This window comes from Lygodium microphyllum, chromosome 1 (genome assembly GCF_053477565.2).
Source record: "Lygodium microphyllum isolate KBCC chromosome 1, Lygodium_microphyllum_v1.1.10, whole genome shotgun sequence".
Lineage (NCBI taxonomy): Eukaryota > Viridiplantae > Streptophyta > Polypodiopsida > Schizaeales > Lygodiaceae > Lygodium > Lygodium microphyllum.
Genome location: NC_141135.1, coordinates 105,594,132 through 105,622,094, shown reverse-complemented (window position 1 = coordinate 105,622,094; position 27,963 = coordinate 105,594,132). Strand labels below are relative to the sequence as shown.

Here is a 27,963-nt window from a genome sequence, read left to right as displayed (position 1 = left end):
GTAATGCAAGTACTAAGAATTCTTTCTATTTTCTAGCCCACGAGAATTGAAGCGTGAATATTAATGTAACAACCCAGGAACTAACAACATTTCAAAACTAAGAAGCCAGTCTTTGACTTGTACACTCCATATGCTAAGGAAAAATGACAGCCAAACTCTTAAATGGCATAAGGTAGTTCGAAAATACCTTCAAAAATCAAAAAATCATAAACTGAGATCTTTAAGAGATTTGGAAGCTTAAGGGACTGTTAAGTAATAATTTATGAACGATTGGACAGATATGCAATCTCTGAAGTACATGGCTTGTAAAGTAAGAGCCCCCTCATGTGGGGAGATTAAACTGAGGAATTTGGCAGGGATTCTGAAGCGTGCAAATGGCAGGGGATCGCCTCACCCACCAGATGAAATTCAGCTCCCGGACCCCAAAAAGTTAAAAGGAGAGCTGCTCAAACATCCAGGTCCTCATCTGGATCCTCATCTGAATCTGGTCTTTCATCATCTGAATCCCGAATGTAGTTTATGTCTCCAGCTCCACAACCAAGCGTCCTGTCCTCTGACGTTCCTTTTCCAGTTTCAGCTTTGTTTGCACGGCCTTTGAGATCTGATGCAGGATCCGCTCTGCCATTGTAGATGCTGGTCTCTTTATTCCCTGTAATCACATCATATATAGTGTCATGACTCTGTACAAAAAAGGGTACCTTTTGCCTCCTCACAAAAAGAGATACCACATCATCTAACTTTGCAAGACATGATTACGCTCCAATCCTAGAAAGATTAAAGCATTAGTCTTAAGGACAAGCTCATTGCCTTGGTGCTCAAATGGAAGCACCACTTTTGCTCGATCTTCCACCTCCTTGTTGGAAAGCTGCAAGTTAAATTGTACCTGCAAAACTAACGGGTAAAGTGAGTATAATGAGAGAGAGAGAGAGAGAGAGAGAGAGAGAGAGGGTGTGTGCACGTGCATGTGTATGCATGTTTGCATAAAATTATCAGGCATATGTCAAATAATGTTTACCATAATATTTCACAAAGAAAGACTTCACAGAGAAAACACACGCTACCTGTGGTGCTGTCCTTTTCCACATGTCAACCCTCCCTTCCTTCCTTGAGGAGAAAGACAGTTTTAGGCCACTGATGCTGTACTCTTCTATCTTCACATGGGACAAACAAAGTTTAGGAAAACAAAACTACAGAAATCCTCATACATCATCCCTTGTGTACACCCCTACCTGCTCACGAACTCGCCCATTTCGACGTTTCTGTCGAACTTTCAGTATACCAACATGTGAATCTTCATAGAAATCAATACCACCTTCAAATTCAAGCTTCTGAACACCCCGTCTCTGAATATGTTCAATAGAGACAACTGTGCTTGAGAGGTATTCGAAAGAATTGACAGTTTTCGATAAATGAAGATCAGAATGCAGCAGCCACATTACTGATGAAACATCACCTGCAGTAAAAACCATCATCATATCCTAAGACTTGCTTGAAAGCGTACGAGTTAAAAAGATGTGAAAGAGTGAAAATCCATCTTGTAAGCAGTGTTACCTAATGAATTGAAAATCTGAGTACCAGACAGAACAGACCATGCAAATACCCAAACGGTCGATTTATATACAAGAGATCCATGCCAGTAGATAGTAAAACTATCACTGTGGGTTTGATGTAGCACACACTGTCACAAATCGATCCTCAATTTGTTTTTTAAGTCTTCATGTGTCTATACACGTTATTCCTTCAAATATTTAGACATGAGAATCAGTAATATCTCGATTAATAAGTATACTGCAAGGCACTTACACATAAACTTCTTGCCAACATGCTTCCTGGGTTTAACATTTCTACTGGTCTATGACAGCAGCAAATAACAGAGGTCAACTCGGTCAATCGATTTTAGCTTTGATTCCATTCAAGTTCAGCTTAAACTATAAGAATGCAAGCTTACAAATTTCAGGCTGTTTATGGTTAAGATGGAACAATTAACAAGAATCTTCTTAATTTATGTACCATATTTACTTCTCAATGGCAATAGTTGATAAAAGCAGAGAGAATACAAACTGTGAGCCCGGAGAGTGCTAAGACAACTTGCAACAGATTGGACAGAATTCTGGCGTAGAAGAGAACTGATCTGTAGGATACAGGTATAATACTCAATAGTCAATCAAAAATGCATTCATGTTTTTGTCAACAAACACACAGCACTAAACATCGAAAAATACACAGGATACTCCCAGAATAGTTAAGAACGCCCTATTAGTTTAAGCATCTTACTAGTTTATTACATTAGCATTACAAACAACTGTTGTGCATTAATAGAGTCCATGTAAAAGGCGGTCGAGTTGCATCATGGCATTTCAAAGTTCAGAATTTAAGATAAACAGAAAGCTTCATAAGGGCATCTTTCAGATTTCAACCTGCACAGGGCGCTAAATCATGTGCATGACAAAACACACTTCAAATCAAAGGAAAAAGCTGAGACCAAAACCGAGAGCCAGCTGATCTCATCCCAACATTCGGGGAGGTTGACCAGGCATAGATCTTATGGAGTAGCTTCACAGGCTCAGCAGGCTACAAGCACCAATCTGCCATACGATTACACAATTGCATGACATTTGGCCTGAAACTCTTCATCCAGATTCCATTTAACCCCTGTAGTTTTACAGCTGATGTGTACAGACGCATGTGGAATTACCCTCTAGGATCCTATTAGCTTCAAGAAAATGACTTTTTATTCCAGTCAGTCATGCAAGTGTACTCCGGCAGTCTAGGGAGGAACACTCTCAAGTCTCATGCATAGCCTATTTAAAAGCACTCCACTTGGCATCCATTGGAGGATTTATTTGTTTGTGAACAGTCTTATGGTGAAGGGCCAATTGAGGTCTTCCTCGCCAATATGGATTTCTATAGCATCATGGCAACAGCTTCCAAGTCCACCTAGTAAAGGGGGGATTTATGAGTGTGTGCAATGGAAGAGGAAAGCGAACAACGAGAGAAGGGAAGAGAAAGACTACAATGAAAGAAGAGAATGGAAGAAGAGAAATCAGAACTGAACTGCAAAAGAATGCTGAATACAAAGAGGAATGATCAATCCCTGCACACATCCCAAGGAATCAAGGAGGGCACCACAGCACTGGAAGGAGGAGAATCCCAAATGTCAAGAGTGTGTGAAAGATCTGCTAAAGAATAATGACAAGCCACTGGAGGCGGGCTCTAAAACAGCCAAAAATGCTGGAAACTGGTCAAACTAGGACTAAAAATGTTTGCCAACCTGATTGTGACATTAATGTGACATTAAAAGTGACATTTAAGGTCATGTTAAGGTCATAAATATGGAATGTGACATTAAAGTGACATTTAATGTGACATTAAGGTAAATCTAGGGGAACATGCACGAGAATGACCGTCCGGACTCTTGGGCGCCCGAACGGGGTTAAGGGAGCCTAGAGAGTAAGAGAGTCCAAGAATAGTAGGACTCAAGAAAAGTGGACGGCTGGCAGAGGAATACGGGTGAGAGGTGCCAGCACTTATCTAGCCATGGTTGGGAGGAGAAGAATCTCTCGTGCTCAGGGTTTTCATCGTTTTTCTCTGTCTTTTCCGAAGCCATCTTTCATTGGTATCAGAGCCGTGAGGATTCCTGGAGATCTTCAACGAAAGGGCAGTGACGGATTCTCAAGTGCCCCACAATCTGTTCAGTTGACAGTCGACGGACCGTAAAGTCGTTGGTCAAATGTCAAGTGCCCGCTATTCATTTAGTCGACAACAGTCGACGGACCCGTAAGCCACTGGTCAGACGTGATGTGACACGTCATGAAAAACTTAACGTGACGTGTAATTGTGGTCACGTAACGTATCGAAAGGGCAGCCTTTTTTTTTTTAACGCCTGTTTTAAAAACGCGTAAGCTGATCGTGGGCCACCGAATCCTGGCCACGCCTGTTTCTGAATGCCCTCCATGAATACACCAACAAAACACGCATTCTTCTCCTTTTCACGGGCTGAAGTTGAAGTTCTTTTCTGATACGTGTTTCATCAGTCGACTACGTATTCGGACTTCTTTTCAGCCTCGACTGTATTTATATCACAAGTACAGGTTCAGCAGCAAGCAAATTCAGGAAAGCGACATTGATGACCAGCGTGATTATTAAAGAAGGGGGCTGAATACTAGTCGTTCTGCAAAGAAGCTCCATTTTCTGCGTGACCGACTTTGTTCGGGCGATAAAATTTGTTCCTTACTCTTCGGATTTCTTTCCAAACCAGCAACCACTGCTTGCCATTAAAATCAGGGAAGTACTTTACTTTGTATGCAAATTTCTTATCTTTGCTTTCCAATTCCAGTGTATTAATGGCAGAAAAAGGGAAAGAAAGGGTAATGGAAAGCTCTAGTTCTGGGGACCAACCTATGGTAGATCCCCATGAACCAGAAATACAAGAAGAACAATGGGAAGAATTTTTTGCTACACGAGAGCAATTTGATGATCTTACTGCTCGTGTACAAGCTCAGGGGGTTCAAATGGAATTTTTAACTCAAACACTCACTGAAATAAAATCTCAATTAACTTTATTGTTGGAAAGAGATAAAAATAAGATAGAAACCTCGGATGTCCCATCTTCATCGAAAGATTTGGATGTGACTATGCGAGATCCTAAGGAACCCCAACCTTACCATAAATTGAGGGATAATCCAGTTCTAAAGGATATGAAACCACCTCAATTTTACGGGGAGAAAAAAGATAGGAATAAAGACACAATCTTTAATTTCCTCCAAAAATGGGAAGATTTACATAAACTAAAAAATACCCCATCACATCTCCAAGCATTGGAGGCTAGTTTAACTTTGGGGCCCAAAGCATATAAGTGGTGGCGAACTTTAAAGGAGGCAAATAAAATACCTGAAACCTGGGCTCAATTTGAATCCGTCTTTTTGAAAGAATTTCTTCCTGAAAATGAAATGGAAAGAAATTGGGAAGATTGGGATTATGTCAGACAAAAGGGACGACCCCTACTGACATATCTGGAGGAATATCGTAAGATAATCCTCAAATTGGAAGGAATAGATGAATTCCAAAAAACAAGAGGATTCATTAGGGGACTAGATAAAGCCTGTAAAAAGGAAGTAAAACGGAGTTTACCTAAGACGCTGGAAGAGGCAATTAAATTTGCATTAATTCATGAAAATAGTATGCGTCCAGGTACACTCACTAGTCTCACTGATATGGAGCCCAAGTCTAAGGAATTGGAAACCTCAAAATTTGTGGGCAAATTTAAAAGGAAAATGCCATTTTTTAAGGGTAAAAAACAACCTTTTGAAAAGAAACCATATATGAGGCCAAAGTTGAGTCCTGATGACTTTGATAAGGCCAAAAAAGAAAAGTCGTGTTTCAATTGCCTATCCCCTAACCATGCTGCTTGGAATTGCCCTCAAAAGAAAAAGGGGGAAGACAAAGGAAAGGATAAGGACAAGGGCAAGGGAAAAGAAAAACAAATCCATGTAGTGCAGACCTTAGAATTAAAGGGCCATGAAAAGTACAAATCTTTAGAGGTCTTGCACATGGATGTACAACATAAGTGTTGTATGTCAACTTCTATGTGGCAGCCTACTTTCGGGCCACATGATTTACTTAGAGTACATGGATTGATAGCTGGAAAAAGGGTTAGAGTCATGATTGATGACTCTGCCACACATAATTTTATAAATTATGCACTTGTCAAAAAATTGAAACTTCCCCAACAAAAGAGTGGGCATCAATATGTTGTTCGTATGATGCAAGGCTAAGACAATAAAATATGGGATACAATGGTATCCAATTTGGAAATTGAGATTCAAGGATATAAAGATAAACTTGATTTCCAAATAATGAACATGGAAAGAGCTGATATTGCTCTAGGGAGGGAGTGGCTATGGGGATTGGAATCATCCTTAAAACGTAGTTATCACCATAATACACTGGAATTTGAAAGGGATGGTAAGATTTTTGTTATTCAAGGTGAACATGAAGTATCTGATAATCCTTTGCTGTGTTCTACTGAAGTTCAGAAGCTGATAAAGAAGGAAGTTTGTGAGATATATATGCTATGGTCTCTTCCTGTACAGAATACTTTTACTTTCTGTAATATAAAGCAACAATTTTCTTATGTTTGTGAGTTGAATGTTAATAATGAATTGAGTAGTTTGTTAGATAATTTTAAAGATGTGTTTCCTTCTGATTTACCAAGTGGCCTTCCACCAGATAGGGCTGATATAAATCACCCAATTGATATAAATAAGGATATACACCCTATTTCAAAACCACCGTATAGGTTAAGTGAAACATAGCATCAAGAAGTTGAAAGACAAATTAAGGATTACCTGGATAAAGGGTTTATTCAACCCAGTAATTCACCTTGGGCTTCACCAATTTTATTGGTAAAGAAAAAAGATGGCTCTATGCGACTTTGTGTTGACTATAGAGCACTTAATAAAATAACGGTGAAGAATAAATTTCTTATGCCCAGAATGGAAGATCTTTTTGATTAATTACAAGGGGCAAAATTCTTCACAAAGATAGATTTAAGATCAGGCTATCACCAAGTAATAATTAAGACACAAGATGTTTCCAAGACGGCATTTCGTACTAGATACGGGCATTATGATTTTTTGGTGATACCTTTTGGCCTCACTAATGCACCAGCTACCTTTATGAAGCTGATGAATAGTGTTTTACGGCCCTATCTAGGACATTTTGTAGTAGTCTTTTTGGATGATATCTTGATCTTTACTAAATCAAGAGAAGAACATTTGGAACACTTACAATTAGTATTCCAACTATTAAGAACACATTCCCTTTATGCGAAGAAAACTAAATGTGAATTCTTTACACAAGAGGTCAAATATTTGGGGCATATTATCTCGAAAGAGGGAATCAACATGGATCCAGAAAAAGTAAGGGCAATTATTGAATGGCCACCTCCAAGGAACCTGGAAGAGCTATAGATTTTCCTAGGTTTATCTGGATTTTATCGTAGATTCATTCGAGATTATGCCAAAATAGTTGTTCCAATGACAGACCAACTTAAAGGGAAAAGGAAAAGTTTTAATTGGGGAACAGATCAAAATGAAAGTTTTCAAAAACTTAAGGTAGCTATTGCTACAGCTCCAGTATTATTAATAGTGGATCCCAATAAACCATTTGTGGTTGAAGCTGATGCCAGTGATAAGGCGATAGGCGCGGTCTTATTGCAAGAAGGTCGACTAGTTGCTTTTGAAAGCAAGAAATTAGATCGTGCAAAACAGAATTATTCTGTTTATGAGAGGGAGTTGTATGCAATAGTACATGCAATGAAGAAATGGAGGCACTACTTGTATGGTGCCAAACTTTTGATTTTATCGGATCATGAAAGCATTAAGTGGCTTAATGATCAACCGGATTTACACGGGCGTAAAGCCAGATGGGCCGAACTCCACCAAGAGTTCGACTATGAGATAAGATATAGAAAAGGAAAATATAATATAGTAGCTGATGCACTCAGCAGAATTCCCATCATTAATGAATTGAGTTTTACTCAGTTCACTTCCAACTTGCTTGAATCTTTAAAAGGGAAATGCCAGGTTGATCTGGCATATTCCAATATATGGGAAGCAATAAAAAATGGGGATCCAAATGAAAGTGCTTCTACTCAGGAAGGAATATCTGAGGATGTTCTACAAGGAAATGGAGCATCAGGGGTTGCTCAAATTGGATTCAAGTAGAAGAATTTTACCCTTGATTATGGTTATTTACTCTACAAGGGTAGGGTATGTGTCCCGAAAGATATAGAAATAAGGCGCCAGATACTCTTTGAGTGTCATGATACCCCTAGCGCGCGACATCCAGGAGTTAATAAGACTTATAGTCTTATTAAAAGGCAGTTCTATTGGCCTGGAATAAATAAGGACGTCCTTGACTATGTGGTCAAATGTAATAAATGCCAGGTTAATAAAGCTAAAAGATTAAAAATGGGAGGACTTCTCCATCCATTAGAAATTCCTTCGCGAAAATGGGAGAGTATCTCCATGGATTTTATTGTTGCTTTACCTAGAACACAGAGGGGGCACGACTCTGTGTGGGTGATTGTGGATAGGTTAACCAAAATGGCTAGGTTCATTCCAACTTCAACTGATGTTAAAACACCAGAATTGGCTAGATTGTTCGTAGAGAACATATACCAATTGTATGGCCTTTCGGCAAATATAGTTTCTGATCGGGATAGAAAATTTGATAGCCATTTTTGGCGTGCGGTATTTAGGAAATTGGATACTAAACTTAGCATGAGTACGGCGGATCATCCGCAAACAGATGGGCAAACTGAAAGGGTTAACCAAATTCTTGAAGATATGCTTAGGGCATATGTAAGTAAAAGGCAAACTAATTGGGAAGAGTATTTACCGATAGCAGAGTTTGCATATAACAGTGCCAAGCACTCTTCCACTGGATATAGTCCATTTATGTTAATGTATGGGTTTCAGCCCAGAGCTCCTTTTACAGTAGGACTGCATAAGGAAAAGGTTCAGGCAGCTAAAGACTTTTTGGAGGATATGAATAGTATATTAAAATTTGCTCAAGAAAATATTAAAAAAGCTCAAAATCGCGCTAGAGCATATGCAGATCCTCACCGAAGAGACATCTCCTTTGAAGAAGGAGAATTGGTCTATCTTAAGGTGCCTGAACAAACTAAAACTATGAAAAAGGGACAATGTCCAAAGCTTTCACCAAGGTATTGTGGTCCTTTTATAATACTTAAAAAGGTGGGAGAATTGGCTTACAAGCTCCAACTACCTGCTGGTAGTAAAATACATCCAGTTTTTCATGTAAGTAAATTAAGGAAGAAGCTGGGTGATTTGGATAATCTAATCTTAAATGATGATATTGAGGAGCTATTCAATGACCAATCTAATCCACATGGACCAGAAAAAATATTAAATGTTCGTAATAGACGAACAAGGAATACTATTTATCAGGAATGTTTGGTTAAGTGGAAAGATTGTTCAGAAGAAAGCTCAACATGGGAGCGAGTAAGTACTTTAAAGAAAAGGTTTCCCGATTTACAGTTAGACCTTCCAAGTATCGTTTTCGAAGACGAAACCGATTCTTAAGGGGAAGGAAATGTGACATTAATGTGACATTAAATGTGACATTTAAGGTCACGTTAAGGTCATAAATATGGAATGTGACATTAAGGTAAATCTAGGGGAACATGCACGAGAATGACCGTCCGGGCTCTTGGGCGCCCGAACGGGGTTAAGGGGAGCCTAGAGAGTAAGAGAGTCCAAGAATAGTAGGACTCAAGAAAAGTGGATGGCTGGCAGAGGAATACGGGTGAGAGGTGCCAGCACTTATCTAGGTGTGGTTGGGAGGAGAAGAATCTCTCGTGCTCAGGGTTTTCATCGTTTTTCTCTGTCTTTCCCAAAGCCATCTTTCACTGATCATCAGTGATAAAATAATCAAGAGATGCCAGTTGCCAACTGAAAAGGCTGATTGCACCATCTGCCACTGTAAATGCAGCCTCCACTCACACTGTACAAGAAATACAATGGGCTGGAAAATAACTCGGTTTGTCACCATGATCCTTAGATGTGCTTAGCTATTGGTATTTTGATCAGAAAATATGGCACCTTGATCAAGGAGGATCTGAGATCATAATCGATTTGAAATTGATGGAGCAATTAGCATCTACACTATCCAATGAAGAGAAGGCCAATGATGATTGAAGACGATAGAAATGATTTCCCCCTTTCCTCTTTCTCAGGCGCAGTCTGTTCTTACCTTCCCTCTCTCTCTCTCTTCTCATCGAATGATGGCACTCTCCAAGATCTCATGACAAAATGCCAACAACCCCTCTTCATCACTTTTTTTTCTTTCCTTTCTTCTTCTAAACCATCATTCAAATTTCCCCCCCCCCCCCCCCCCCCTTCCCCAATACAAGGTATACATAACCTTGAGACTTTTAGATATACACCTCCCCTCATTCTATGACTTTAGACCCACTTCATTCTAGAAAAGAACTTGGACAAGACTATTGACATGGTGTATCGCCAAACACAAAATGACTTGGCAAACTTATTCATGAAAGCTATCGGACATGGTCTTCACCCACCCTCTAAATTATAAAAATAGTTCCTAAAATACCACTTCCCAATCTAACAAGGGTAGGACATACTTTGTATGCAACAAGCATAGTTGTCAAGTACAAAAGGTACAATATGGTATGGTACAATACACACGGTACTAAATGGTACCTTATGATTTTATAAGGTATTGTACAATATTAGTGCGAATAAAAAATTAACTTGATTTTTTTAAAAACCATAAATCATTAAATGATAGAACATATGTTTAAAGTGGAAATAGCCATTTCATTACAAAATAAGATGAATACATGAGGGTGGCCCTCGCGGTCACATGCATTGCGCACAACATGCAATACAACTAGATTCTAGTACATACATGGATAATGGATCATAGTGGCATGTGGACACAATGATAGTAGATACAAAAAAGAGAGAAACCTATGAATCTATAGACTGATGAGGCATCACTATCATCATCATCATCAGAACTATCTAATGCTCATTAAGAGAGTCTAAAGATGATTGCTTGACGTCGAATGATGAGATACTCTCATACTCATCCTCACTTATGAGATTACCATCTGTGAAGAAGAGTGTGGAGGCACTGCTAGGGTTTGCACTGAGGAAACAGAGAGTATACGACCACGACAAAAGCATGATGAGACAAACACGGATACAGAAAGCAAAACTCAAACCCTAAATGCAAAACTCAAAACGCAAACACAAACAGAAGAAGCAATAGAAAGAACACAACTCTAAAGTGAATGAATGCTATAAATGAATGTAAAAGTATACAATATGTCCAAGGGGAGAGCAATGTGTCAAAGGGTAACGTCCACCGGAGACGGATCCCAAGTGTTGTGACCACCTGTCGGAGTGATAGAGTCAGAGAAACACCAAACGCTGATCACCAGAGTTTAAGGAGACTAAGGTGGCTCCAAAGGATGATGTCTAATAATGTGGACGAAGCAGCAAAACGTAGCAATAGAATGCTGCAATAGAACATCACAATAAAATGCAACAATAAAACGCGATAGTAAAATGCCACAGTAAAACACCGCAGTAGAACAAGGTGATGGTAGCAATCGTGAAGGCTAGACCGCCACGTGGTGGAAGACTGATGGCTGAGATCTGTACACAAGGGTAAGAAACCTGCACAAAAGAGATGGGATTGAATGGGGGCAGCTTGTCTATTTATAGATGAGGATGGACCCTCTCAAAAGAAGGGATAGTGTAACCAACCTTCCTCCTCGGATAGGGTGGTACATAACTTGAATAAGCACTATTTACAGCAATTAACAAATTCACAAAACTGAAAAGCACACTTTATCATATAATCTTGGACATTGGACACCCTGTTTGCCCCAAAACTGACATCCCTTTTGGTATTTATTTAACTTAATTAAAGAAGTTGCTGTACAATGGGATTCTCCCAATCCCTTTCGATATTCCAACTCCCCTTGCTGTTCAAAATGACCAACAAGTCTTTAATCTGATTTGCCCTTTGATTCGGGCAATCAATTAGCCTTCATCCACTTTGATAGAGATGAAAAATGCCCCAAATTCAATTATTTGCTGGTCCCTCCACTTGAATAGGCTAAAAACAGCTTCATCCCTATTGAATCCAAATCTTGGAGCTTCCAATTTCTTGCACGCTTCCCAAGGCTGTTGCTAAACCCTAATTTCTACTATAGATTAGGGTTTACAACAAAGAAATTTGAAATTTCTCAGCCTTTGGTGATCTCATGCTATAATCTTTGGAGCAAGGTTATAGAAAGGCTGGGAGATGAGAGAGAACGCTTAGGGGAGATAAAATTTAAACTTTCTTAGCGAAGAACTGAAGAAAATCTATCATTCACTACTGCTGCCTTGTCTCAACAGCTTGTACATGCAAAGAACTGAAGAAAATCAGTCATTTACTACTGCTACCCTGTCTCAACAGCCTGTAGATGCTGTCACTTGCTATTGATTGGTCTTCTCCTACCCTTGGCTGCCTCAGCTGAAAATCAAACCAACAACATCTCCTCCCTCTCTTACAGGCTGAATACACTAAAAATGCCTCTCTCCAGCCTCTAAAGACGTTTTTCAGTCTTGCATGAGCATTTTTGACAAGTGGCAACCTTCCCAAATGATCTTTCCACCATTATCCATAATTAAATATTAACTTTCACTCTTTCAATACTGAAAAATTAATCTAATAATTATTTCGGTGCCCTGAAAAACAATCTAACTGGCCAATAATTGAATTGGCTAGGCAACTTTCATTCCCGAGTGTCTCTGTGCCATATTTGACTATCAAATTGGTATTAGGTACCATTAAACGCCACTTCTCTAGTATCACCAAAACTAACACTTATGGCCAAATGAATGACCTAGGCCAATAACAACTGGCACCAGGTACCACCAAGTACCTGTGCGGCATAACTTAAAGAAACTTTTGCTTTTGACATCCTATGATTTCCTCGGATCCCGAGCTCGTAAATTTACACTAATCCTAGTTACACCTCACATGTGCAATATTTACTTAACCATGTGATTAAAAATTAATCCACATGTTAAGTGAGGCTTCAAAAATACATATCCTCATGACAGATGGTTAGGTCCAACACATCACAAAACAAACAAGCTACCCATCCACTTGAGAATTTCGATGATGAGGAAATGGTGAGAAAGTAATGCTAATGCAATATACAAACCGCCGATGGAAACAACTTAGGATCCATCTAGTGGTGCTCTGCACAATGAGTATGTTGCATGCTATAAAATGCTCATGTAGCAAATGCCACTTAGACAGTGTCCCTCATGGGGAAATTGTTTACTTGCCCAAGTGCCCTAGTACAAAGATGATGAAATCATGCAATGCAAAGGGTAAAGGTACAATAGGGAGGGAGGGGGGAAAGGCCGATATCAAAGACAAGTGTCGAAACCAGTAGAATACCAAGAAGGGTAGAAACCCCCTCTCAACCTGAAATGGCAACGCCAAAGGAGGAAGAGGAACCAAATGTTAATCTTCATGTGGTACCAAGAACCATCATGAGAAGCATCTCAACCGGAAGAGCGAGGTAGAAGTAACCGCAATGATAGCATCAAGAGAGTTACTGTAAGATCCACCTTGGGAGGGTAAGCCTCCATGCTGGTAGAAAAGCAAAACTCCTGGGAAGATGAAACCATGAAGGGAACGGTGTGCATCCCATGTCTCCAGCCTAGATAGAACTAGACAAGTCTGTATATTAGCCCTGCACTAAAAATAAAGTTTGCAAAAGAGAGTAAGATCTGCAATGACAGAGGTCAATTGTGAGATGCTCTAAAAAGAAAAAAAAATTTGAAATGAAAAATGAACCGAATGAACAAGTGTAATGATGCAAATGTGTATGTATGTGTAAATACAACGGAAGACTTGAAAATGAAAGGCTAAGTATGTGGCCACCATTGCATATGGCGAGGTGGGAAAGAAGGCCTAGAAGGTGCAGTGGAGTTCCTAGGAAGAGATGTGTAAAGTACAATAGGATCAGTGCTAGTAGACCAATCAGTCAATCCCTCCAGAGTAGAGTAGGATGGCCACTAAGGTTGTCCGTGTGCCACATGTCCAACAGCCGTGGGGACTAAAGGAGTAGATGGGGCAGTAGTGGGAGGCGTAGCCCCACTAGACTATGTAGTTGTAGTAGTCTGCTATGGTTTTCCAGGAAAAAAAACCTTGGGCCTCAGTATGACACTTCTCATCCACATGGCCCAACCTCTGGCAGTGAGTGCAAAATCTATTTTTCTTAGGAATTTGCTACCAAAGGGATCAAGGTTCTTTGTTTCTGTCAGAGGAGGTGGTATCACCCTTGTTTTGGCTTGCCTTCGCATCTCGGGAGTTCTTGCCACTGTTGGTTTTTCCTCCCAAAGAAGCGGCAACCAACCTGCACCCCCTCTGAATAGATGTACGTGGAGGACTTCTTGTGGACTTGATCATGCAGCCTCACGTAACGCAAGAATTGACACTCAAACTCGTTGAAGGTTGGTAATCTAGGCAATGAGATAATGTGCTAGATAAAATGGAAGTATTTATCAGGCAACTTGTTCAAGAAGAGAGAGAGAGGCGCAATGAGAATGCTTGTTGATTTGGTGTGGAAGGATGGAGGAAAGGAGCACCTTTTATAGGCTAGAGAATAGAGTGGAACAAGAGAGGGATCCAAAGTGGAAGAAGAGAGAAGGCTCAAGAGTATGGAAAAGAGCATCCAAGGCTAGAGCATGGGATCCAATGGCAATAGGCATCCAATAAGCAACGGGCATCCAATGGCAAGTAGCAATGGGCTAGCAAGTGTATCACCCAAGAAGAAAATAGAACAAAAAAAACGATAAAAAGTGCAGAATTACTTTGACCGGGATGCAGAACACACTAGACGTGGCCAAAAAGTGGCAACTTTTACGTACAGATTCATATTGTACCATACCATATGGACTCTACACACAAACAAGTCCATACTACGTATAAGGGCAACTATGGCAGCAAGAATACTCACACTAGATAGACGCGCTCATAAAATTATCACTAACTTCTTGTAACCCTACACTATTTTCATTCTTTAGATTATCCCTTTCCTTAATGCAAAACTCCTGAAGCTCAAAATCAAGATTGATATGCCGAGCGCAATCTCACGTCACATAGTGGTCAATAAGATGACTCCAATATTTAGATGCGAGAGAAAAATTCTATAACTGAAAATGGAAATCAAGAAGTAACCCTTGCATTAACTAAACATTGGTTGTGGCATTGCGGGCTATCCATTGATGGATGTGCTCAAGGTGAGCACATCCATAGGGTCCGACATAGGCTCTAGACCATTGATGGATGTGCTCAAGGTGAGCTAATCAAGGGTCTGACATAGGCTCCAGACCAATGATGAGGTCCCAAAGTCCCTGAGATTCAAGCACTTGTTACGTGAAGCTCGACCAAGTGGTGAAATTCGACTCATTAAAAGGAGTCTTATCCATGAAGGCATTCATGGTCATAGCAACAGGAATGAGGGTGCTATAGGATAGAAAAGATGGGTAGAATGGGTAGGCTGGGTAAGGTGGGGGAGTGGAGTACACTTGGGAATTGATTCCATAGTGCCCACCATGCATATGGGAAGTGTGCAAAGTGGATCCAAATATGCGCATGGACTCCTAAGGCTGTGGCATGGTGACCGCATGAGTAGCCCATGGAGGAGAGATAGGGGCACATGGAGCAGAATATGAAAATCCCTACATAGGAGTGGTCCATGGAGTGTGTAACGGCGCAGCATAATCAAAGGATGGGAATCCCTCCATAAGTGGGGAGGTGAGTGATCGAGGATAGTAAGGGGGATGCCCATCACAATCGTTCCAAGGTGAAAAGAAGTGCCCACTTGTGGAAATGTAGGAGACACAATGTTCAAGGCTAGCACTTCTCCTAACAATATACCATGGTGCAAAGGGATAGTGAAGTGAGGTTAGGTAAAATATGGTGTGGAGAAAGAGAAAGTGCTAGGAGCGGAGATGAAGGATCCAACTCCTAGTGTGCTAGATGCGGAAGTGGAGTGCAATACGAGATTTTGGAATGAAGCAATGAGAAAATTGAGATGTGGATCAAAAGAGCGTGGGGTGGGAGGAATTTGAGAGGATTGGATTACATGCTCAAATGAAACAAAAGATGTAGATATACCTGATTTGAAAGCCCCCTCTATTGAAATTTACATACTGAAAATCATTCGGATCCTACATACCAAAAGGACAAAGAAGAGAGGGTTTTGATTCATACTACTCAAAGGGGTTGTACGAACCTGACACTGGCCTGGTTGAGATGAAGACAAGGGGTTGCGACTTGTCCCAAATGTCATATGTCCTCTATGATCAGAGAGGTGGTCAGCCTCAACAACCGGTCAAAATGTAGTAGCAAAGCTGGTAAGATGGGATGTAAGCTCAACTATATATAATACACAAGCACTCTTCAAACTCCTCTATCAAGAGACTGAAATCTAGAAGAGAATAAGAAAAAGAGGGTGAAGGTGAAGGTGTAGTGTTGTCTTCCTCACCGAGTCCATAATGCCTCCTCAAGGTCTCCAATGATGGAGAAGCTTGATAAAACATCGTGGGATCCCAAGAAGAAGGTGTCTCTCGTTTATGTATCTCACACAAACCAAGCCTCCACAATATTATCTATAAATAGAAGGTTGTCTTGCCACTCAATTCATCCCTTGTTTTGCAAGTTCCTTCCCAACCTACATCTATCAAGCATCTTACCCAATCTGTTGTCATGGTCATCTCCAATTATCGCCCTTTCGCCTAGCAACTCCTACAAGTTGTGTTTTGCCCCAACTTGTTGACACCATCATCATCTACAATAGGCCGTTTTTGTGTTTTTAGATCTTTTCTTTATCAGCCTCTACTCCGACTAGTGATTAGAGTACTCGAGATATATCTCCAATGGACAACACACATCAATACCTCCCTCAGCCTGCTCCCATGAGAGCGAGCCACTGGCTGTTGGACAGCTCTTCCCTTGAGCATCTTGTATACCTTTTCCTTCATTTACAACATTCACTCATTCATTTCATAGTTCTTTTTCTCCTCTATTTGTATTTTAACATTTGTGCTTGAGTTCGTACACTCCATGTTTTCTTTTGCTAAACCTAGCATATCTCCACATGCTATCAAAGCCGATGCTCTTCTAAAGAGTCTCTTGAGACCATCGTGGATTGCTTGGTTTGTTCTTGATTATAGAATACGTCATGTATTGATTCATGATGGCTTAGACCACTCCATCTTCGGATCCTCTTATGTTTTTCCAAGCAACTCCTACAATCGAGACGTTGTTCAAGCATTATGGTCTTGACTTGGAGGACATCTACTAACCTTTCTTCTAGGGATCATTCATAGAGACCCATCTCTTCTTTGTCTCATATTCCTTCACAAGGTGTATCTCAATTGGAACACTCCGCTAACAAGTCTAATCACCTCTTAGTTTAGGAAAGACCATCTACTTGGGAAACATCCGAAAGTTCAAATTCTTCACAATCAAGCCAAGTGGCAAGTTCATACAATCCATTTTTGTGCGAGTCTGATTACGTCTAAAGTGCTCCTTTAGTTATGCAAGAACCAACTATAACTCACCATGGAGACCCAATTCAGTACCAATATGGATTTGGCCTTCTTGCCATGAGGCAAATCACATAAGAACCAAGTACCATTTTTGATAATAGTATTATACTTAGATTGTATAGCAACCATCCAATTTTCTAAAATTTTTGTCTTTTTAAAAGTCACAGACTCATCCTCATCACACAAACTAGAAACAATCAATACATAACAATCTAATGCATAAGAGGCACTATGAGAGCCTAAATAAGTACGACTAGCCAACAGTGCATCCACAACTTACTTTCATGTAATGTTTGTATCCACCTTTTTGGCATAGTCCTAGACTACTAAATCTCTACTCTCTCATCAAGAAGTGCAACATCACATTTGCATCACAAATAGGCTAATTTGTGTTGTCTAAGAAAACTCTATGATCCAAGATATTCCACAAGGTAATCCTTTATCTTCTATTTCATTTGAGTCTGAGTTTGGTGCAGTAAATTCCAATCCTCACAAAGACCGTTTTAGCATTACTTACCTTTTAATAAATAGGTTTTGTACCTTTTGCTAGCAACCTAGCCATGTAGATCACATTTGTTGCTCAAGAGCCAAGAGTATTCGACCCACACCCAAACTCGCACCATCCACAACTAAGGACATTTTACCCATATCAAAGCCAAAGACAAGACCCATTCCCAAACCAACCTCATTCCCTTCCAACAATGATAGTGCCACTCCAAGGAGGTTGTTTTGGGAAGCCTGACCTGTAAGAGCCTCAAATTTCTATTGCTCTATATCCTTTAGTTGTTCCTCTTGGTCCAAGACCATATCAAAGCTGAATACAAAAGACCCATTTCCAAACCAGCATTGTCCTCTTCTAGCAATGGTAGTGCCACTCCAAGGAGGTTAAAAGGGGATCTTCCCTAGGGAGGTAGCACAGTTTCTCAACCCCCTAGTATCTATGTTTCTCAATGGCTTACCGTTGATGCAGTGGATCCTTGTCTTTCTTGTTTTTTTCTTCCTCCTACTTTTGCTTCCCCTTGTTTTGAAAAACCTAACTTGCAAGAGCCTCAAATTTCTGTGAGTTAGTGTACCCTTCAATTGTTCCTCTTGATCCAAGGCCATAGGAGCTAGCTCCTCCCATTTAAGTATCTCCATCCTCCCTGAAGCAATCAAGACAAAATAGAATGCACTGAACCACAGGAGCAATTGCAATAACAAAGGAATTGCCATATCTTCAAAGAAGACCAGCTTGCCAACATTCTAAACCTACATCTCTAGCTGGCAAAGCTTGTTCACATGCTCCCACATGGAAGCACACTTGCTCAAATTCAAAGTCCACATCTACACCTCCAAAGAAACCCTCTTAATGACAATTATTCTTTTATATAGCTGATCTAGTTTGAGCCATATCTTTCGAGCATTGGTAAGATGCTCAATATGAGTATCACAACTTAAGTACATGGAACAAATAAGAATGAACGGATGCAGGCATTCAACTTGTCCTAGCGTGCTTGGACCTTCAACAACTCTACTTTCTCCGAAAAGTAGAAAGTTTGGAAAGATCCTGGACTAATACAATCAATGGCCTCCGTTATGAGTTCTGTCATATCATAAGACTCCAAGATGGCAAGCATCATCACTTGCCAAAGGCAATAGTTCTCCCCATCTAGCTTTTGATCCTATGGAAGAGCTAGTAAGGCAAGGATCTTTCGGTCCATAATCACCTAGAACTCCACATACCTTTGACTCCGAAAAGGCAGCCTACTAGGGCTTCCTCCGCTCCTTCATACACCTTAACCAGTGGAGGCAATTAAAAAACAAAACCTATTGTAAAAGGCTAAAAATGCAGCCTTTTCTCCTTCTTTGATACTAAAACCTGCAGAAAAAAACAAAGTTCCTCCCTTTCCCACACATCTCTGCTCACTTCAGCTTTATGTTGATGCACAGCCCTCCTACTCACCCTCAAATGCTGAAGACACAACCTTGGTGTCATGCTGAAATCTCCTCTTCACATTTTCCCACAATCAATCAGCCCTTCAATGATACTTTGCTATCATGTCAAAGTGCAACAAATGCAAAAGCATATGTATTATTACTGGACTTAAAGAAAGACGTGAACACAAACACAAACACACACACCATAGAACACTGAAGTCTGCAGAATATGAATGCTGAAGCCTGAAGAAGAATCTGTGCAATGGGCAGTCAAAGTATGCTCTCTCTCTCTCTCTTTTTCGTATCTCTCTCTCTCTCTCTCTCTCTCTCTCTCTCTCTCTCTCATGCAGAAAACTGAAATCTGAAGGTGTGACCCCCAGGCACACTAGCTATAAATAGCCTGAATATAATAATAATATGCAGCAGGTCAGCCAGCAGGCTGAAAACTGGCCAACTGCAACAAACTGACCAAAATAATAATAAAACAATCATAAAATGCTGCGACGCTATCTGGCTGCCACATGGCACCTGCCCACCCTGCCCAATCTGTCAAAACTGTGCAATAAATGCTGGCAACTGCACCAAAACTGTGTGACCTGCTCCACTCTGGGGAAATCTGCCCTAAACTATCTTGACACAGCCTGTGCCCATCTTGGGGATGACCAAATCTCTTAACATTCTGCTGCACACCTAGTTACTTACTTTCTTCATTTACTTCTGCTACATTCTACACTCATTTAGCTTTCTTTCTCACTTAGCACAATATCCAAAACATTTCAATATAAAACATCTAGTATACAGGCTTCTTTTCTAGTTCTATTATGCTGGGTTTTGTATTTCTTTTTAGGACTAACATTGCACATATTTACCGGTCTTAACTGGGCTGAAGCTTTGGTTTTTCAGTCCTTGTTTAGGTGAATATTGCCTCCATCAGCATGGAGAAAAAGATAGTATCTTCTCTCTTGAGATTAGGCATCCTTTTTTCTCTTAGCATCCATCTTTCTTTCCCTTCAGATGAGGTGTTTTTTATTGTTCAGCATTATTTATTACACCACTAGTTTTTCTTTTTCATATTAGGAATGCTACTTTAGTGGTGGTGGTGCCTACAACACTTGGGTCAACATTGGAGCCATCTCCCGAGATCAAGTGCACGCACATCTTGACTGCCTTGGTGGCTTGACTCTTCCCCCACTCTCCCAACTGGGGAGTGTTACGTCTTCCTTCTTCCTCCATTAAATCCATTTGCATGGTGGACTCCTAACTTGGTGATTCTTGACTAGCATTGGAGTCCTCTCCCAAGGTTGAGATTCATGCTTGTCTACACTACTTAGTCAGCATTGGAGCCCTCTCCCAAAATCGAGTATGGACATATTTCGTGTAGCCAGATGGTTAATTCTCCTTTCACTCTTCCAACGAAGGGATGTCAGGTCTACCTTCATCATCAAATTCCATCATTTCATCTTGGTTCTCAGCACCACACAAAGACCAATGTTAGATCCTCCAACTTCAACACCCATGGTTGAGAGAGGGGGTTTCTACCCTTTCACTAGCATTTACAAGTTTCAGCATTGTCTTCAACATCGGCCTCCCTTCCATATTGTAGCTACCCCTTACACTGCATGATCATCAATTTTCCCACAACGGAAACGCTATCCAATAGACACCTTGTTGCATGAGTTTTCTTATGATATAGCATTCATATATGCATCTCCTTGTGCAGTGTACCCCTCAATAGATCTTGAGTTGTCTCCACTGCCCGTTCGTTTCCCACCATTCTTCCATACCTCGTTACCATTTTTTCCCTTCATCCACTGACACCCCAGATAGGTGTTTCGGATAGTCTTATGTTTTACGATGTTGGATCTAACCATCCCTTTATGTTTCCCTATGGGCACATTTACTCCTAATAATAGATAAAAAGAGAAATAATCAAGTTCAAAGTGGTTCCATCGCCTTTGTAGGTCCTGGTAGGCCACTGGAGCACTCTTTGTTCAATGCCTTAGTCTCTCTAGAGTGACTCTTTGGGCTTTTGAGGTAAGATAATAATCATTCCTATAGTCTTGGTAGGTCTTGGGGAGCCAACATGTACCCTTGGCCCAATGCCTTGGCTACTTTGGGATGGGACACCTCAAGGTATTATGGTCTACGCTACACTTGCAATCCCTTTCTAGTTCTAGTTTTAGGCCTTAGAGGGGATGTTGAGCTATAAAACATCTACGCCTTTATTAGCTCATTAAAACAGCCCCAAAACTCAAATTTTACCACAATTTTTGTGTCCCATAAGCAAACACCCAAACTTTGGGAGGATCCACATCTAAAATAAAAAGTTGCCTAGCCACTCAATTCATCCCTTGTTTGGGACCAAGGTATGTCACAAAAATGAGAAGTCAACTTAATGATTTAATTTAACTTCACAAAGATTTTTAATAAAATAAACTTTAATTGTGGTGTCCCCAGATCTTGGCCTAGTGACTGTTGCACAAGCAGTGAAGGATTTGAAATTGGGCATGTAGTGGACAAGTGTACAAACTATATGGTATAAGAGCAAGGAAAAAGTAACAGAGAGCAATGTGAAACTTTCACTAAATTGAAAGTTTGCACCTTAGAATTGAGTTATATTGAAAGTTTCACCCATTAAGCAACTTACTAGGACACTTAAGTTATTAAGCAAGCCCTGAGCTAAAGTTTTATCCACTGAGCAGCTCACTTATCATTAATGACTAAGTCACTAATTAGCCCTTAATCAAAAACGATATTGGATGAAGAAGCAGATGGTTACTCATTTGGAAAGCTCATCTTGGCTATTTGAGACTCCTCTCTCACTTTGAGCAACCCAAGTTTAGAGACAGCAATTTTCTTTGCTGCAAAAATTGCAAGTTTCAGTCATAAAATATAAGCTAATAACATGGATGGAGTGTGGACAGCAACTAATCTTCTCCTCCTAGCATGGGGATTTCATTGGCAACCTTGTAGCTCCATATATAGCAAGGTATACTACTGTTTTTAAACTAATATCAGAAAAACACGCTATTACAAAATTGCGGGCTGAGATCCCTCCTCTTTTCAAAGATCAACTCTAGTGCACTTTCTAGGCAACTTTGTCACGAAGAAAGCGGCATTCCCATAGTTTCATCACAAGAAATCCCTCTATTTGTGAGAGAAATAACATGGCATTGCATGGGAACTATGTAGGACAGTTGCCTAGGTGAATATTCCACGAAATTGGGTTCAAATATTGGCTGTAATTTTTAGGCTTTGGCTGGATGAAGTGTTCATTCATATTTTTGAATACCCTACAGTTGGTTGGAGGCTAAGTTTGAGGGTGACAAGGTCATTGTGCACCCATGGATCAGTTGTGTCACAAGAGAACACTGATATACAACCATTTGTAATCAACTTCACGAATACATCAATAATCTAAAGAGATACCGAAAGTGGCACCAAGCTTTGGGGCCAACAGGTGTCATGTGTGGTATAGAAGCCCTCTAGCTCCTATTGTATGTGGATTTTTCTTGCTGAATTTATTGTTAAGCTGAATTAAGTGTTTGCTAAATGTGGTCTAAGCTTTGGGCTTCCAAAGGCCAATTTTAGTTATTGTGTTTTCGCATTTTGCATCACTCAATGTTTTCTTTTGCAAAACCTAGCATATCTCAGCATCCAGCTGGAAACTTGTGAAAAGAATGGCCTCAAGGTAGCCTCAAGGAGAACTATAACTTGGCCTTAGGAGAAGACGCCTCCATGATTCTCTGGCCTATGAATCCCAACCAAAGAGAGCAAGTGATATGGGAGTACCAAAATATCAAATCAAAATGGTAGATCTGATAAGGGTTAGTTCCAAATGGATAAAAGTAATGAGCATAAGTACCACATGAGACTAGAAGGTTTCCCACTCCCAAAGGAGAGGCTAGCTAAAGAGGTTGGATACAATGAAGACACATTGAAGCTAGTGAGGAGATATTGAAGCTACCCCTACAAGAATCCGAAGATCTGCAAGTGGAAAGAGTGGGAGTATCTTATCTCAATCAGTGTCACAAACATCTATACCAAGTGAGGCAGGAGGCTCCACGATCCATTGGACTAGAGGGTCTCTTGGAAAAGTGGGTCTACTGCTTCTGCTAGCGTATAAGATGTAGATGGCAACTCTGAAAGAGAGGTGAAGGTTGCATTCAATCTATTGCAATGGAGACAAGAAGTGCCAAAGGACCAAAATCTGTGGGAGAATTGAAGAACCAATCAAATAACCCCGCAAGTGGAATGAGGGCAAGTTGAGGAGGTGGTCCTAAAACCATGTGACCAACATGTCAACATTAATTAGTGCAAGCACCTTCCTAGCGTGGATAAGCAACATTTGTTGGAGGATGACTCCCTCTCAGTTATCGAGAGGCAGAAGTTTCAAGTGCCCTCTACTGATGTGCTCAAAGTTCCTAGGTGGAGAAGAGAGTCAAGTCTAGATTGTCCTTGGCAGTTGACTAGCACTCGTCATCAAAATTATTGAACTTTTGGCAATGTTAAAAAAACCTATTTTCTTGGGGATATTTTGCCAACCTAGTGTCAGCCCTAGAGGGGAGTTACTTTGCTCCTCACTAACCAACTTAGTCCTATTCTTCTTCCCACCCCCCCTTGCTTCCCTTTTTGTGTGGCGGAAGTCAAGGCTCCCTCTTCATATGACAAACGGGTTTTCTTGTGACCGTGATCAAACAACCTTGCAAAACACAATTTTTTACATCAAACACACTTGGCAAATGATACTATGTGAGGTGCAATGTGGAAGCGATAAAAGAAACATAGAGAGAAGAAAACATAGAAGATGGTGAAGGAGACAAAACTCACATCTAAATGAACAAGAAGGCATGCTACTACAACAGCCCTTGGACATATGCCTTGGCACATCACTAAGGACACCAAACTCCAAAAGGCAGGACATGGAGAAATCTGACAAAAGAGAGAGGAGAGAGAAGATGTAGCTGAAAAAGACGGACTACAACAGCACAAGCAGAAGGAGAATCTGGTCACAATGATGGGGCACAAGAAGGCCATCCCCTAAAATAGGGAAAGCAGGCCTAAACTCACCAATTAAACCATATGCTGCTGACCTGCTCCAAGAAATCAGCCAACAGCTGAAAAGTAATCCAAAACTGGGTCACCTTATCAACCTGCCCCAAAAGTGTCCTGTCTGCCCACAAAAAGTAATATACAACTGTCCGTCCAACAGTGAGACTAGCTACCCACCACACATGAACTGTAGAGAACATCTCACCTACTGTAGAACAAAAGGAACAACTGCTGATGTGCCACATGGGCTGCCTACAAAAGGCAGGGACAGAACTGAGAAGCCATGGACAAGACAGAAACCCTAATCTCCACCCAATGTTACCTACAATGAAGGCTACTGTCAATAGGCAACCAAACAAAGAACAATGTCAGAGCTCCAAAATTCTTCGTCAAACTGAGGCTTACAAGCAAGAGATGAACATGGAGAAAGAAGTAAGACCACACAATTACTAATGATTGAAAAAATTCATGTGGCTTTAATTAAAAAATAAAAGAGGGAGAGAACAACATGAACTATCACTTAGAAAATACCTAACCAGGAAGCAACCTATGCATCTTGATTCCTACTAGGTTAGCTCCAAATAGATGCTTGCATTGTCAGCCCAGCTCCCAAGCAAACACTTGGCACACTATTCTGACATTTCTATATGGCTAGCCCATTCGCCTTTATTGACGACACCTGCAACCCTTGTGACCCTTATGCTTTCACTTGAAACAACCATTCTCCTCCCACAGTCAGTGTCTTTGACAGATTTGCCTTTAAAAACGGGAAAAAAAAAAGTTCCCCCACACTTATGTGGACTTGATCTATGCCTTTAGCCCCTTGTGTAGTGCAACCCTTCTTCCTTTCTTCCACTTCTTACCAACTTCATTGCCTACCCCGATGTAGACAGAAATTATGCTCCACGTCAACACAAATGGAAGTATCTAGGCTGTCTAAAAACTTTAACACCACATCATGAGTTAAATTTGAAAAGGGTACATGAGTAGGAACTGCATAAACCTGCTGAAGGTGATGAATTAAGGCAATTGATCTCTCTTCTCTGAAGAAGAGAAGAGATGTTGCTCCCAATCGATGAGAAGATTTCTTGCTGTTTTCATTATCTTCCTCAAGTTTCCCAAGGAGTCAATAATACCCACCTAGATAGCTAACATTGTCTTTGCGAGGAGTCTATTGTTGCTCAATCACCTCTTGCATCTTGCCTTTTTGACATGGAAGCTTACCACTGCCACCTAGGAATGATTGCTCCATGAAATTGGGCACAAAATGATGCTGCCATTTTTAGGGTTTCACAGGCTGAAGCCTGTACATGGGCTTTTGGAGCATCCAAAGGTTGGTCTGAGTCCAGGAAATTAAGGTGTCAAAGCCAGCGAGCATTTATAGATCGGGCATATTGCGAGAAACCACTGGATGGTTGGAAATGTATACCTTAATTTGGAGGATCCTTTAGCAATTTAAAGAAATCCTGAAAGGGGCACAAGCTTGGGACCAACTATTGTCTTCCTATTGAGTAGAAGCATTCTGACTCCCACAATGAGCATTTAGGGTTTACAGCCCTGTGGGTTTCCAACAGCCGGCTTCAGTGGTGGTCTACCTAGGCTATGCAAAAGAGTTGCTGCCTTGCTTCCTTGGTGATGATCATGCAGCTAGATTAGTGCCTGCTTCCTGTTCCTTACAGTGCTTCATGTCATGGTAGTTTCTGGGACAGAGAGATGGATGCATCACTGACAGCGTGATTGTGTTAGACGTTGCCTCCTGGATGGACACGTGGGTTGGGCAGACACATCAGGCAGGTGGACAAGCACCAGCAGGGTGAGCAGTATGGCGGCAGCGTAGGCAGCAGTCATAATTGTGGGCAGGTAGGAGAGGATACAGGACATTTCAGGGAGTACAAGGAGGAGGAGAGATGCTTTTCTCAGGGCATCCGATTCTGGCACTGTTCCCCTTTTCCAAAACCATGTGGTCTGGCATTATAGACCTCTGAACTGGTTATTGCTTCAAGCTTTGTAATAGACTCCCCCTTGTTAGGTATGTTTTGTTATTACAAGGCTGCTTTATACTTAGCATTTTGACTTGGGATATTTTGTGCTGAGGAGTCTTAATCGTAGGATTCTTTCTCTTCTTTGGGGATAATAGAAAAAAGGAAAACTCACCATCATGTTTGCTCCTAGCCATTCTCAGAAATCAAAGCATGTCGAATTTAAAAGATTAAATACTATGTGCTTGGCCTATACCAGTGATGTTTGACACAAAAAGTTAAAGGCATACCGAATCTAATACAACTGCAAAGCGCGCCTTGGTTGGACTTGCCAATGCAGCTGCATATCCAGAAGTCAATTAAAATTAACAACTAATGTAGATAGATACCACTGGACTCAAATGTACAAGTACTTTACCATGACCCAATGTCAAGATGGTTTTAGTTAAGGAGTTTATATCAGCCTTGTGTGGCACATAAGGTGACAAGCCTTCTTCCAAATCTTGCTGCTCATAAGCTTCCTTCATCCATCCAAGTGGATCACTGAAGCAGTCTATCAGTTGCAGCCTGAAGCACAGTTCCATATCTCATAGTTGACAAACCTCCTATAGCATTTCAAAAATCCCCCTTTTTAAGTGAAGGGAACGAACCACGGGGCATTTTCCTTCTGAGTGATGCCAAGAAGAGAAAGATAGGTTGCAGGACTGTGATCGCAGCTGACAATTACCAAGCTTCTGCAACCACGAGAGAGACACTACAAGATTGAGCAAACAAAACTTGAGAGTCCAACACAAACACTACAAATTTGAGGAAATAAAAGTTCGAGACAATGTTCATTCAAAACCAAGGTTTAATGTAAAATGATGTTTTTGAAAGGAAAATATTCCAAATTTATTGCAAAATTTCCCCGGATACCCTTCAAAATCTGAAGAATAAAGTTCAAGACCTTAAAATTGGTGAAACATTCTACTCTATAAAATGGCTAATACACTAGAAAAAGAAAATCCTTGCAAATTTGTTACACAATTTCTTCTACAGGCCTTCCAAAACTGAAGAAACCTTAAAATTGGAGAAACATTTTACTCTGAGACAATGGCTAATACATTTGATTCTATTAGGAAATCCCCCCAGAACTTTAAGTTAAAGCATTCTGTATCTCCACCAAAAATGTAATTCAGAGATCAGATACAGGGACAGAAATTAGATACATCATTTTGAAATTTCCCCAAAAACCTTCCAAATTTTGAAGAAAGTCTAAAACCTTAAAATTGGTGAAACATTTTATTCTATGGAAATCACTAATACGCTTGGCTTTTATTCAAAATCCCTCCAGATATTTAAGTTCAAGCTTTCTGTGTCTCCACCAAAAATGCTATACTTCGCACACAGATTCAGAAATCAGGTACAGGGACAGAAATCGGACACACCATTTTCATTACAATCCAACTGTTCAAACATTAACGTCGAACAGGTCGAAGACAGGGATGACATTTTGAGGAGAAGTACCTGGCCTGCGCTCGTTCAGCGGCGATGTTGGAAGCGAGAGAGCGAAGGAAGTGAAGGAAGACAAGGCTTCCGTTGCAGGGAAGGGAATCATGCAGCATCACCGCCGGTGCAAATTCGCCCTGCAAGGTCACTCCATCCCTCAAAATCCTGCTCACGCTGTCTGCCATCTCTCTGCCTCTGCGGACGAAACTATAAGAGTCAATTTCTCCCAAGCCTCCTTACAAGAGCTTACTTCATTATGGCAACACCTTTTCTGTGACGTGGCAGGCAAAAAGCCAATGGCTGGACCGTTTCCTACGTGGGAGCTGAGGTTTTCACAC

At 40.7% G+C, this 27,963-nt stretch overlaps 1 protein-coding gene across 1 annotated transcript; it reads right to left on the bottom strand.

The window, feature by feature from the left end:
- Window positions 1-48: 48 nt before the first annotated feature.
- LOC148041496 (elongator complex protein) lies at window positions 49-27,963 on the bottom strand. The gene is made up of 9 exons (XM_087680197.1): window positions 27,644-27,963; window positions 26,788-26,871; window positions 26,556-26,704; window positions 26,428-26,477; window positions 2,062-2,131; window positions 1,230-1,453; window positions 1,062-1,151; window positions 808-883; window positions 49-649 (listed from the first exon to the last, which is right to left on the bottom strand). The coding sequence occupies exons 1-9, from the start codon at window positions 27,808-27,810 to the stop codon at window positions 447-449; spliced, it is 1,113 nt and encodes a 370-aa protein (XP_087536323.1). The 5' UTR covers window positions 27,811-27,963; the 3' UTR covers window positions 49-446.

Bases quoted from the DNA above. Each gene is read 5' to 3' on its own strand.
- LOC148041496 (XM_087680197.1), bottom strand. From the start codon at position 27,810: ATGGCAGACAGCGTGAGCAGGATTTTGAGGGATGGAGTGACCTTGCAG. The intron at 26,872-27,643 runs GTACTTCTCCTC...TCGTGGTTGCAG, and splicing joins GCTGAACGAGCGCAGGCCAG to AAGCTTGGTAATTGTCAGCT. The intron at 1,454-2,061 runs GTTTGTATTCTC...TTTTTACTGCAG, and splicing joins TAGCACTCTCCGGGCTCACA to GTGATGTTTCATCAGTAATG.